This window comes from Plectropomus leopardus, chromosome 21, assembly GCF_026936395.1.
Source record: "Plectropomus leopardus strain MGB_pleo_1.0 chromosome 21, ASM2693639v1, whole genome shotgun sequence".
Taxonomy (NCBI): Eukaryota; Metazoa; Chordata; class Actinopteri; order Perciformes; family Serranidae; genus Plectropomus; species Plectropomus leopardus.
Window position 1 is genome coordinate 12,498,770 of NC_142196.1, and position 13,378 is coordinate 12,512,147.

Consider the following 13,378-nt stretch of genomic DNA (forward strand, 5'->3'; position numbering starts at 1 on the left):
CCCCTTCCTTTGCCTCCCCTCGTCTCCTCTCTTCTCCTATCATCTCCACCCCTCTATCCCCCGAGCATCTGCTTTTAGAAGCAGCCTCCTGAACCCAAAGCCTATTTTACGGGGAGTAGTTTCTCACTCCTGACGCTGCGCTTAGAGAAATTAGTAAGTGACTGACACGAGACATCCACAAATTGAATTTCTCAAGAGGGAAGACAGACAGATGGACATTCACACAAAAACACACACACACAAGGCTATAAAGTTATGCTCTTTTCTCTGCAGGAAAAAGGGGACAAATGGATATACTAATGAGAGAGTAGTCAATTATGGGACGTTCCACCCTGAAGCATGCTGGTGTTTGATAACTGTTGGGAAAAGGCATTCTGTGTTTCCATTATTAGTTTTACAATCTGCACTTTCTTAACAATTTTATAACTCTGCTCTCCAAACTGTGTCACAGTATTTCTTAGCTCATTGCTTCTTTTATCATCACTTTGCAAATGTCATTTTTTCCTCTCACATTTATTACATGTGTATGAATAAATGAAAGTCTAGTTATCAGTAGGGGTGCATCTGTGTTGTCCGATGTTTGCTTTGTAGAGTCTCCCCTTTACAGACATGTCCACTTTATGCTAGTCCCATGCAGTTTTTTGCTATAATTGGATTCCTCATCAAGACAAGCTGGTAAGAATTGTTTTACCTCGTCAATATGGACTTCATAACTCCTTTGTAATGCAAAATAATGGAATTTAAAAAAAAAGAAAAAAAAAGATGCAGTTAATCATGATTATAAAAAAATATTGTTTGACAGCTCTATTTCAAATATAATCTTGTAAAATGTATTGTTTGGCAAGAAATTTGAATAGGTACAGTTGTCCGACTGAGCAATTTGTTGATGTTGAAGCAATAAAAGCGATATTAGTGAGGGAATTCTGATACATAGCAAAAAAGCTTTTGGAGCAGTTTTTTTTTCATTTAATTTGAAAGATTATTTTGAAGATTGCTTCATAATTTTTTAAGATGATTTAAACTCATTCAAAGGTAGCGCAATAAAGGGCTGAATGACTTTATACTGTTAAGTCATTTTTTTGTCACAAAAACCGGAAGTAGTAACAAAAACAAAATAAACTATGACAACACAAACATCAGTATCAGCTTACAGCCAAATTGTTATTTTAAATATTAATACTGATGTTGGTTCAGAATTTTACAGGCATGTATCCCTAGTATAGTGCTGTCTTAAATGTTTCTTTTCCATTATGAACTTATATTTACTATAAAACAAAACTTTTGTGACCTTTTAAAATAAAATGCCATAATGCTGCTTACACTCCAGTTGGTTTATTTGGTCTGTCTAGTGCGTAATATTTTTCAGTTAGCCATAAAAAGGAAATCTTTCCAGCAGATATAGTGTGAATTTATATTCACAATATAGCTTTTAATGCATGGCAAGCTTTCAGCTTCTACATACTGTTCCCTCTTCCTCTTCATCTTAAAGCATGTGATGAATTAAACATATGACTCTGACGCCCACATTTATTAGAAAGCAGCCTATGCTGTCTGCACATGTACACCATGCATTTTTGTGTATGTGCACACAGTCTTGTGTATGTAGCGGGTACATGCTGTTGTTTGACACACATGCATGCTATGTTTGTTCGAAGGTACTTGCACTATTAGTTTGTTTTTACAGTTAAGGGAGAAATGGCTCCGGGAGAACTAGCAACAGGTGGTTCATAGATAAGCTCAATTTTTCCTGGTGTGAGTTTGGAAATTTTGGATTCTACATATTGTTTTTGGCAACATTTTATGTCTCTTCTGAATGTGCTGGAGAAGCAGGCTGAGAATATTTGTTTATTTTGACGTGTAAGCATTTTGGCCGATTTCCAGTCTACCTCCGTTGAAAGGCGATACGTCCCTGAAATGTGTTGGGATGTGGAAACAAGTGTTCTGTAGCCTGTGAGCAAGCCGTGCCAGTCAGATGGTGTTCAGGTAGCAGAGAGCTGGTGCTGGTCCTCCAGTGTGTGTTGTATGAGAAGCTCTTTGGGCACAGCAGGAGGGCTGTGATAGAGTGCCAGCAAGACTGCAGGGGATTATTGCTGCTGTTCCAGATCTTGAGGGGTTATGAGAGATAGAGCTTTTGTTTATACAACAAATTAAAACCACACAGCGTCGTTGCTTTCGGGGGGTAAAAAATAAAATGTGGTCAGACATTCTTAGCTTGGATTTAAGCTTTGGGTGTGTGTGATAGCTTTAGGATGTACAGATGTATGACCACGTTTAAGCTTTGTTTGCCAAGTATTTGTCTCTGTTTGACTCCGCCTCATTAATCGTGGTCTGTATCTTCCTCTGTTTGTCACTGCAGCTGCAGTACAGCATTCTGACTGATAAAATGATACATTGCTGGTCATGGCTTCAGAGCAACAATAAGGGAAGACATGGTGCTTTGACCAAATTTAAAGCATTTCTAAGTTTTATTTAGCCAACGCATGTAGTGCAATGCCCATGATCATCCACAGTGTTAGACAAAGTAACAAACTGGAGCTGCCAAGCACTGCTGCTAATATACAGTATATGTGGAGATACCAGGGGTTGAAGGGACAGTTACAAAAATACATATTTTTCTCTTTCCTGTAGTGCCATTTATCATCTCGATTGTTGTGGCTCGAGATTAAATGCTGGAGATATCAGTGATAGAGATGTCTGCTGTCTCTCAAATAAAATAGGACTAAACAATGCATTCTCATCCCATATTGTCATATATTGCTGCTTTACAGTGGACCTCTGCACCTACATATTACGCTCCAGGTATCCTTAAGCATCTGCTATTTTACATTCCTAGATGCTGCTACCATGATGTCAACACAAACACATGATGGGATTACGCTACACATGATTATGTTTAGGCAACAAAAGCACGTGGCAACCCAGCGGCAAATCAAAAAACTCATATGCTGGCACTGATGGATAGGATTAGAAAACAAGGGCATTGATGGTTAGGATTAGGGGAAGGAGGCACATGGTAAATTGGAGAGAAAATACATCACATTCAGAAAGGAAGCAAACACGGGACTTGTACATCAAAGTCCAGGGTTTGTTTGACCCATCCACCACCCATCCCTCCCGTTACTGGCAGCATTTTATCCAGATGCCGTTTGAGCCATGGCATGTGAACGCGACTGTTTTGGTCCAACCATGTTCTCAGTTGACAACATCCTGTGGCGTATCATGCGGTTGCAAAATGTGGCTTCTGGCATTGGGATCTTATGCTGAACTAGATGGCAATTGTGGTGCTTGAAGTGCCAAATAATACAATTAAGTCAAGGTGATCCACAGATCATCTCGTGAGCAGTTTCATGGATTAACAATTTTCTTTCTACACAACTACACCTGTCAACCATGTCAACACTTGTCTTGTCATTTCCTTTTTTGGTGCACCACAAGCCTGATGCCATTAAGTTCCATTATATTCAAGAGAAGTCAGACATCTCAACAGCTGATATCTTCAACATTCGGAAACTTATTCTAAAACAATTAAGGTTATTAAGCCGCACTATAGCTGGGAGGAAAATATGTTTATTTGCAGTGATGAGGGATTACATATTTTGTTTTACATAGTTTGTTTTAATCCAAGACCAGTGTATTTACCCAAACTTGTCACATTATCAAAATGTATTTTATCCAAACCTTGTTTCTCAAATGAAACATAGTCAGTTTTAGTAGACAGTTATATGGAGAGAAGCTTTTTTTAGGTGCAATGCCTAAAAATGGTCTCCATACAAAATGAGCAGTATGTGGGCTTAAACAGGTGACACCTAACTAATACGTAGGACATTTTTCGTATAGTTGAATTGGGAGAACTACCCGTCAGTGGTTTAGATAGAATAACAAATCAACCACCCCCTGTTAGCCTTCACAGCCCAGCAACATACATTCACCCACCCATCCCTCGTTCCATGCATTGCTCCGTTTGTTGTGCCAAACTGTCAGGAAGGCTGCATTTTCTTTGCATTCATATGCAACCCACAGCCGCACACAAAGTGCTGCCAGCCAGCTGCAGTCTGCTCTGCTTCCCATCTCCTCTCTCGCGTTCCATCTCTTCCGCTCTCCTTTCACTGTCTGTCTGTCTCCCACTCCTCTGGAAAGACAGCAGACAGGTGTGGCAGGAGAAGAGACAGATGGCAAGGATGACAGGAGAAACTTTTGGGGGAGGAAATGAAAATCAGAAAATGTGAAGAAAAGGATGAATCCAGCACATACACACACAAGCACACACTGGCACACACATTTTTACTTTTCTGCTACTTTACTTGTCGGCATATCAGCCAGTTATGTTGGTGCGCGCACACACACACACAGTGCATATGCCCTCTATAATAAGCCTTTTTGATGCTCTGGCCTTGAGGCTAATAGGCATGCTGGAGAGTGTGACAGCTTATAACATCACAATGATGGAGATGTCATTGAGCGGCAGTGTTTTATGAGTGACCTGTGTGCTTGTGTCAAAGATTAAATTCCGGTCTCCCATCTCTTATATCTGACCGTGCATGCACCCTGTAATAACCCCTGTGGATGTACACGCACATACTATATATAGTGAACACATGTATTGTAAACCGGTGCATGAAGACAAAGTTGTTTATGTAGAATACACACACACACACACACACACACCTACCACACATCCTCAAAGTTGAATATGTGCAAATGATTTAGCATGCACGCACACCATATGCACAGCTTTGTCCTCGCCTTGTCCTCGCTTCAGTCAAGGCCCAGTGCTACCTCTGGACGGGCCATTGACTCTTGTATCTCATAAAGGTGCTGTATACAGTAAAACCTATATGTCCCCTAGTGTATTGCGGCCTTAGCACCGGTATTAAGGCTAATGGGCCTTGTGGATAAGCTCTAAAACATGAGGACTGATGAAGGTTCATGGCTTTAAAAAGTGACAATAAGCAGCCACGAGCCAGGTCTGTTGTTCCTCGTCAAGGATGATATCGTTGTTAAGTCTGATGTCTACTTCTACAGAAGGTCGTCTTTTCATGATGCATTTTAAAGCATGGATCAAAAGAAATCCTTGTCTCCTTGTTTATTGTCAACTTCCCACACTCTTTCACCTCTTTCACTTCATTGTTTGAACACAAGCTGCTGTGCATCCCTTTGTTTCTGTTTCCTCTCAGATTCAGTTCAGTATTCAGTTGATTGATCTCAAACTCTCTTGCTTTTGTAACAACAAAAAAAACCCTAATAAAGTTTTCTTTTTCTTGTTTTTAGGGTATTTTCTTCAGACGCTGTTCCCACCCTCTCAGCGTTCCTTCCAGGGTTGCATGCAAGCGATCTTGGTGGATGACCAGCCGGCTGATTTGCACGCGGTGGAAAAAGGCACGATGGGAGCTTTTGAGAATGTCAGCCTAGACATGTGTGCAATCATAGACAGGTAAGAGCAATAATTCCTGCATGCACACACATCCACACGGTCATTCATTGATGAAAACAAACACTCAGTCATATGCGAAGCACTAAAACATTGTGTCATAATGTCATAAATCAAATGGTTTTAAATTGGAAGAGTCATATAAACGGAGTCTGAATTCTTATCTAGAGATGTATGAGTCAGGGCTCTGGCTGTTGTGGTTGTTTATTATGTGCTTGTCATACTGATAAATGGATATAATTGATGTGGCGGATTCACAGTGTGAGGGTATGTGTGTTCTTTTTTTCATTTTTAGCTGAAAGAAAAGAGTCGGTTTCATCCGTGGAAAACACTATATGATCTTAATCAAACATCAAAAATGAGCCACGCATTTCTCTATTTCACTGCCAAGTAAGGCAGAGCTGGAGACTCTGCACAGCACGTCCCAATGTTGGCTCACTGGAGGCACTCATTACAACTTGTTGACATTCCAATTTATTTTCTTGTCATACACTAGTCAAATACATTGGGACGGATTTGCCATATATGGAATCATCCATGCCTTGAGCCCAATATGAGTGCTTCTTTACTCCGAATCTGATGGCTGTGAGCAAAACATTTAAACTTTGTCAACTGATTTAACCTCCAGGTATCAGGCCTTATTCTATGTGTAATAAAAGTTAAGTGGTCTTCAGTCATGCAGCGGATATAAAGAAAATGTGACAATTAGAAACACGGTGCATGGATTGGTACTGTCGAGGTAAACACGACCAGGAAGCTACAATTAGGAGTTGACCTTGCGCTGATTGGAACAGCATTTTCCCCGAACTGAGCGATTTGTTTTCAGGTTAGGTTTGTCAATAACACTTACCTTCATCAATATCCCCGCCCCATGAAGTAGACACCAACTGCCACTGCTTGATTTAGATCAATTTAGTCCTCATTTCAAGAGCAGTGTGGCTTGCTGGGATACTTGAATTTGGATCACGGCTTAGTCGCACTAACACGTATAGACACATTTCAAAAAGCTGTCTACGTGTCAAGCAGAGTTTTTAAACTCAAAATCATTTCCAGATAATTTTCTAAAAGTTCCCAGTCTACACTGAACTGCCAAAACAATTAAACGTTCTCTTTTGTCTTTCTCTGTCTGTATTTTAACACTTACTTTGTTATCTTTCTGTATGGCTGAAGTCACAATAGAGATGTTCAAACCTGGAGCCTCATAGCCAATTTAACAGATAAAGGACTGAGGCTGTTAATTGTAAACTGAACAGCTGCATGAAGACCCTTGGTCAAATCACTATAACACACATAAAGTCATCTGGCAGTATGTAGAAAATGAGTGAATGAGTGTTAGAGATTATTAAAGGATGAATGTGAAAGTATGTTACCATACATGTAAAGAATAAACCTGCATGAAGGGATTTTCTGTCCACTTAGTGGCGATGGAAACAAGCTGTGAACATAATGCTGACATATTATCACATTACAAAAAGATGTGCTGGTTTTTTTAGCATATAGTTATTTTTCTTTGCACATCCAGGAGTCATTTATTTGGAGTTGTGTTTCTGGCCAGCTGACAAATATATGTCCAATATTTTCTCTCCTTCAAGCTCTGTATCTGGTTTCCACTAACTCTTGAGAGAAATATTCCACTCTTTAGCTGCTAAATTTTTCACAGTGTTTACCAACTAGTCACTTACTTTGGGCAGGTTGCATACAGTGGGTTTTTCTCTGAAAACAGCTGCCTGCTGTGGTCGAAAGCAATGCTAGGAAAGCAGTGGGTCTACCAGAAGTTTAAATTTGTAGCTCAGAAAAACCGAAGCAACGAGTTAAAACACTAAAAAGCTCTGAAGAGCTGAAATTATAATCCAGTGATAATTCTCAGTGAGTTCATGAATACGAACGACCCATTTCACTTTACATATAGTCATCAAATCCATTGTTAGTATTAAAGCATTGACGGTAGCTACATTAATAATTGTGAAGGAATTATCAAGAAAAGCTTTGTCATCCTAGTCCATACTACAGTGTGAAACTTTACACTGTAGAGGTTTTCAACAACTTTTGTTTTTCACATGTGGAAAATTATGAGAAAGATCTATCTTAAGTATTATTTTGGATACTGCCTAACACAAACGGCTCGTAAATTTTGATGAACTTTTGATAACTTTTCATGCTTATGTTTAATTTACGGATTTGCATGCTGCCTTCTATTATCATTTGTTTTGCCATTGCATTATGAGGTAATGTAGTATGAAATTATTATTATTGCAGATTATGGTGCATTAGCACTGCTGATGGCTGGTTGCAGCAGGCGGACTACGGTTCGATTTTTAGAACAAACTCTTATGAAGGTCGTCAAATATCCACACCAGTTTCCTTGCCGTGCTTTTGACCCTATATATGACTTCAATTGTCGTGGATCCACCCTGCAGTACTCGAGGTGGGCCCTCATGTCCTTCCATGGAAGATGAATGGGTGCAGTGTTACCATCTAACTAATCAGAATGTCTTTGAAGGCGGTTCAATAGCCCTGTCTGACCTCCTTTTGATCAATGCCGTTCCACTGTGGGATTCTGTTTAGGCTGAGAGGCTGGATGAGGCAAAACACACACACATGTCTCCACTGAGACACACTCATGCTGATACACATGGCTACAAGGCGTGCAAATTCCCATATTCAACAATGTCAGCGTCATTCTGTAAAGGTATTGCAACAATACACACAAAAGCATTAACACACTCTGGAGTAGCTCAATTTCCTTCATAGATCATGGTTTTTTTTGCTCATACAAAAAAAGAGCATATGTAGTCAGTGTACTTCAGTGCTCACGGCTTGCTGCTCATAATATCTTCTGTGATCGTCAGTGCTCGTCAGTCTCAGCACATTGTGAAAGCACAATGCCATTGCACTTGTTAGCCTGCTGAAGCTACGAAACAGCGTGATATACTTGGATCACCAGCATATTAGAATTTCATTTACAATATATGCAAAGTCAAGGTTCAATATGATTTGAATATCTGTGGGTGGGCTCAGTGCAAAGTTATATATTGAGTATGTAATTATTTCCTGAAAATGTAATAAAATTTGGACTCTAGCTGATCAAAGATGTAAGAAAACCCAATAAGGTAATAACCTGACCAATAATGTCATAACATTTCCTGACTGATATCGTAGAGATGATGAAATATCTTTCAGGTTGTTGTTTTTTCTTTTTAAATGAAGCTGTAATAATTTTGCGAGGTTATGTAATGATGTAAAAAAGTAGCTTTGTTTTCAGAAAGGTAGAAAGAAGGAAAGAAGAGTGTGCAAAAAATGATGGTGCTGTGGGTTTTATGTGAGCATACTAACAACACTAACAATTGACATTGATTTCATGTTTGGAATTATAAACTCTAGAAATAATGTATAATTTTAAATTAACATCAGAATTCAAGTGGAGCATTTTATCAAGCAAAGATGCATTAAACTAAAATCCCAGTCAATGGGAAATTAACCTGCCTATCACCATGCTGCTTGGTTGTTGTGCAAGGATCATCCACCAGACCAGACTGGATGTTAGATTTGACTTTATCCGGAGCCAATAAAAACAGAAGATGACTAAAGTTAAAAAATAGAATGATGAACGGTCAATGCAATCTCCATGAAATGTCCTTTTTTTATCAATAGTGATTCTTTGTAGATGAAGTGCCGTGCCAGTCTTTCCATTTGAGAACATTTCTGCACCAGAAAAGGTTTTCTCATTGAATTTGAAATTCAGAAAAATGTTTGCCTCGACTCTAAAGAACATTTGAAAGTAGAAACCTTTTTACTTTTACATGATTGTACTCTTCCTGTGATTGGGGATTCAATCAAGGATTTTGTAGTTTTAAAGGGTGGCTGGACCAAAAAAGTTTGAAAATCACTGCTTAAACCTTCTCTCAAATATTAGTGTTTTTAGTAGGCTAACATGACATTAAATGGTAAATGAAATATTATTTCATTATCTGTCAAAATTATTACATTATCAGTTTGGGGGAAACAGACCGACCTAAAAGGTATTACATTATTGGTAAAAATGTTAGTACATTTTTACGACATCTTTCAGGACATTTAATTACATAATTGGTCATGATATTATTGGGTTTTATCTGTTTTTTCTTTTTTTTTTAAGATTTTTTTTGGGCTTTTATGCCTTTAATGTATAGGAAAGACTTAGCGTGAAAGGCGGAAAGAGGGGGCGACATGCAGTGAAGGGCAGAGGCTGGAATCGAACCCGCAGCTGCTGCGGTGAGGACACAACCTCTGTACATGGGGCACCTGCTTTAGCCACTGAGCCACTGGACGCCCCGGGTTTTATCTGTTTTAAGAGCAACTTTTATTATATTTTCAGGAATTATTACATTCTCAGGAAATAACTTACTTAAATACTTTCTGTAATCAGAACTCCTTTTTTTTTAATCTTTGCAAGCCTTGATGATGTATTTGGTCGTGTGTGTGTGTGTGTGTGTGTGTGTGTGTGTGTGTGTGTGTGTGTGTGTGTGTGTGTGTGTATCTGTCTGTCCGCAGCTAATACAGTTGGACCAATTAGCCTAATATTTTGTGTACACATTTATGACTGTATGCGCAAGAAACTCTCATGGTTGGGCTAATTTAAAATTGCTGAAAAGCCTGTTTTATTGACTGTTTCATACCATCACTGACTGCTGACTCCAGAAGTGCGGTCGGTAGTGCCCACAAGTCCTCAACTAAATCATGCAGCAAAAGCAGAGAGCCAAAAGCATTTCCGGAATTAGTCTCAGCTTAAAACAAAAAGCCTTACCGTCTGTTGCAGGCCACATTTTTTTAACTGTAGCATTAACAAATTAATTCCATACTTGATATGTTGTGATCACTCAAGTTAGGCATGATTTGAAAAACAATAAACCATAAAACCATAATACTTTTGTCATCACCATGTTGTCTGTAAGGAAATTGGGAGGGAGAACTCTGCCACTTGCAGCCGTGAAACAAGCATTGTCTAGAGTGGCTGCAATCAGCTCTGGTTTGCAGTGATTTGCACTACTCTAAGTGCACTTTTCAAGTATTTTATGTAAAGCAGTGTCACTGTTAAAATGGCAGGTAGGTTCATGTGTAGTAGTGTTACCTAAAGTGTCTTTATCTGCATCAGTCAACACAGTCAGAGCAAAGATATGCTTTGAGAGGTGGATGATAATTTTGCACGTCATTTTTCTCCCAAAATTTTACTATATCCACAGCTTCTCTCCTTCAGTCTACACACACACAGACACAGTAGCTACAGTATTTACAATACAGTTCATTCAGAAAACACACCAGCACTTCACTCTTTTTCTAGTACTTGTAACCTTGTTGCTGCAGCACTTTTTCAGAGAGTAAGAAAACACATATGAAGGTTAATGTCACTCTAGGGTTGATGGCTTTCAAAGCACATTTCATGCGAATATACAGAGACATAAAACATATTCACAGTCAGAGAGGCTCCCCTGTCAGCAAACTCATCATGTATCATATGAACAAGTCCACAGTTGTCTGTCAGCTTCGTAGGCACTATAGAGGTATGAAAACAGCTTATCATCGTGTCTCCCTCCAGAGATGGAACGTCCCTGTGCCCGAAACTGCCCGACTCCCGACATGACTGAAGAAGTAGTCAGCATTTTAAAGCACCCCTGCAGCACTTATGAGTCAGTGTTTGTTTTTCCTCCAGCCGGCCTTCCTCTTAACAACACTTTGATTCATTCAAATAATCAGACTCAGATATTTTAATCACATAACTTGTGCTTGAGTACATGTTTGCGAATTTGTGTGCAGGATACCCAGCTCTAAGACGACAGTGCCTCGGGATCTATCCCCACCAGGCCCGCAGGCAGATCAAACCACAGAACTTTGATGTATTCAGGATTTGAGCTGGTAGTCAAATTTCAACAAGAAACCCAGTGATGTCTTAACTGCTATGTGCTGAAATAGTGTATTCACTCTGAGGCGGATAATGGTGTTTACTTGCATTGCACTACTAATCCCAGGTCCTTTTTTTTGAATGTGGAAACTCGATAGTGGCAATGATTTTTTTTACTCCTCTTTTGGTTAAGAAACCTGTCATCTGCACAGAATATTGACACGATAAACAATTAATTCTGTCACTTCCTGCTTTCCATGATTACTTAAATTATGTTTCAAATTATTAAAGGCAGACAGGCAATTAAGTTGTTTTCATTTGTATATTTCTGTGTGCCTGTTGTCATGCAATATATTAAGTACTAAATAGTTATTTATTGCATCCGAAAATAATTGCTTCCTGTTAAAGTGACCAGTAATTACTGCCGCGCTGCACCGACACATTCAATCAAATGCTATAATGCTCGACGAAAACACCCATATTGTTTGGTCAGTTATTGTCAATTTGTATGAGCAATTACATCTCATCTCTGTGATTACGTGTCAACGTTTGGACATGCTTCTCTTTTTCTTGTCCACACTTTTTACTCAACAGTGACATTTCAGATTCATCCATTTTGAAAAGGTTTTCTAAAGGCAACATTATGGATGTGTGAAACAATGTTAGCATGACAAAGGGCCAAAACAGAGAGAAAAAGATATGTATTTTAAGTCAAGCTATATTCAGTCAACTGGAACATTTACACTCACCACTGGGTATACTAATAATTAGGAAGTAGTAAGTTAGTAAGTAAATGTGTTCATTTTTTCACCTGAATTTGAAGGAGCTTTGGTATGCTAATGCATGTGTGGCCATTGGAATCGTGCAGCATACAATCTGAATTTATATCACACGTTTTAAGATACAGAAGTTTTTCTTTGCATTGTAAGTGCGATATTGATGCCTTGCTACATAAATCCAGATTATAGACTGTATATAAAGACGATGATGTGTACTCATTTACCTCCACTGCGCAAAAATAAGGCCAAAATATCCTAGTTATGAGCGCTGCCATCTTGCACTCGTGGCGTTGTTTTGTTTAATTCAAAATTCTGCAGTTTAAGGATATTCAAATGGGTGCTGTCACAATTCTGTGTGTTAACTCTGTAGGGAAAGAGAGAAAGCAAGAAAACACAGCTGGTACTGGTGTATCAATACTGTTGAAAATGAGCATTGAAACCTTTTTAAATATTCCATATAGATAGGTATCCATAAATCAATATTTTGACAAAAATAATTCTGCTCCAATCTTTCCGTCAGAAATATTCTGTAGGCTTCACTTTCTGATCTTCAATATCAGATGAGTAGTCAGCATATTAACCATAGTCTCAGTGGCAGTCAGAGGCATTTATTGTGTTAGTAGGATTATCTAAATGTCTCACACATGAGACAGATGTTTAGCAGCCAGTTCAACAAATATCAAATATGTATCTATATCAACAAAACCAGACATAAATTAGAATCTATCTAATTTATGCATGCTTGTATTTTAGAAGGAAGTAATGTGGCAGTGGGTAGTGTGAATGTGTTTTTGACCTTTATGTACACACAAACATATAATTATCTTTCTGTAAAGGGCATCACATCTTGTAAATGTTTCAAATGAGTCTCTCTATCATCCTCTCTCCAGGTGTATGCCCAATCACTGTGAACACGGCGGACGGTGTAAACAGACTTGGGACAGTTTCAGCTGTACCTGCGATGGAACAGGATACACTGGAGCCACCTGCCACACATGTGAGTACATGAATGTGTGTAAATGCAGTTGTGTGTTTTTTCCCTTACTGAAACACCAATGTATTCTGTTCCCTCTGAGTTTGTTTGATTTTGCCTCTGTTCGCCTTTGAGTGATTAAGCTGTTTCTCCTTCCAAAGCCACAATCCTCAGCAGAGGGACAGATGAACTTTTGAAGTGTTTAGAGGCCTGGCTTTCTGATTGCGCTGTTTTGTTCTGGACTGAGAAAAGGCAACTCGACCAAAAGCACCAGCACACAAAGAGAACAGAGTCAGAAAAAGAGCAAAAGCTAAAGAGGTTTT

General features: G+C 39.0%; 1 protein-coding gene across 2 annotated transcripts in view; it reads left to right on the top strand.

Annotated features, from left to right (window-relative positions):
* Nucleotides 1-13,378, top strand: part of cntnap2a (contactin associated protein 2a) — a 376,461-nt gene that overhangs the window by 230,929 nt on the left and 132,154 nt on the right. For both annotated transcript variants that reach the window (XM_088071612.1, XM_042510367.2), the window contains exons 11-12: nucleotides 5,269-5,431; nucleotides 12,973-13,079. In XM_088071612.1, the coding sequence (XP_087927738.1) occupies nucleotides 5,269-5,431; nucleotides 12,973-13,079 (270 nt within the window). The remainder of the gene's footprint in view (nucleotides 1-5,268; nucleotides 5,432-12,972; nucleotides 13,080-13,378) is intronic.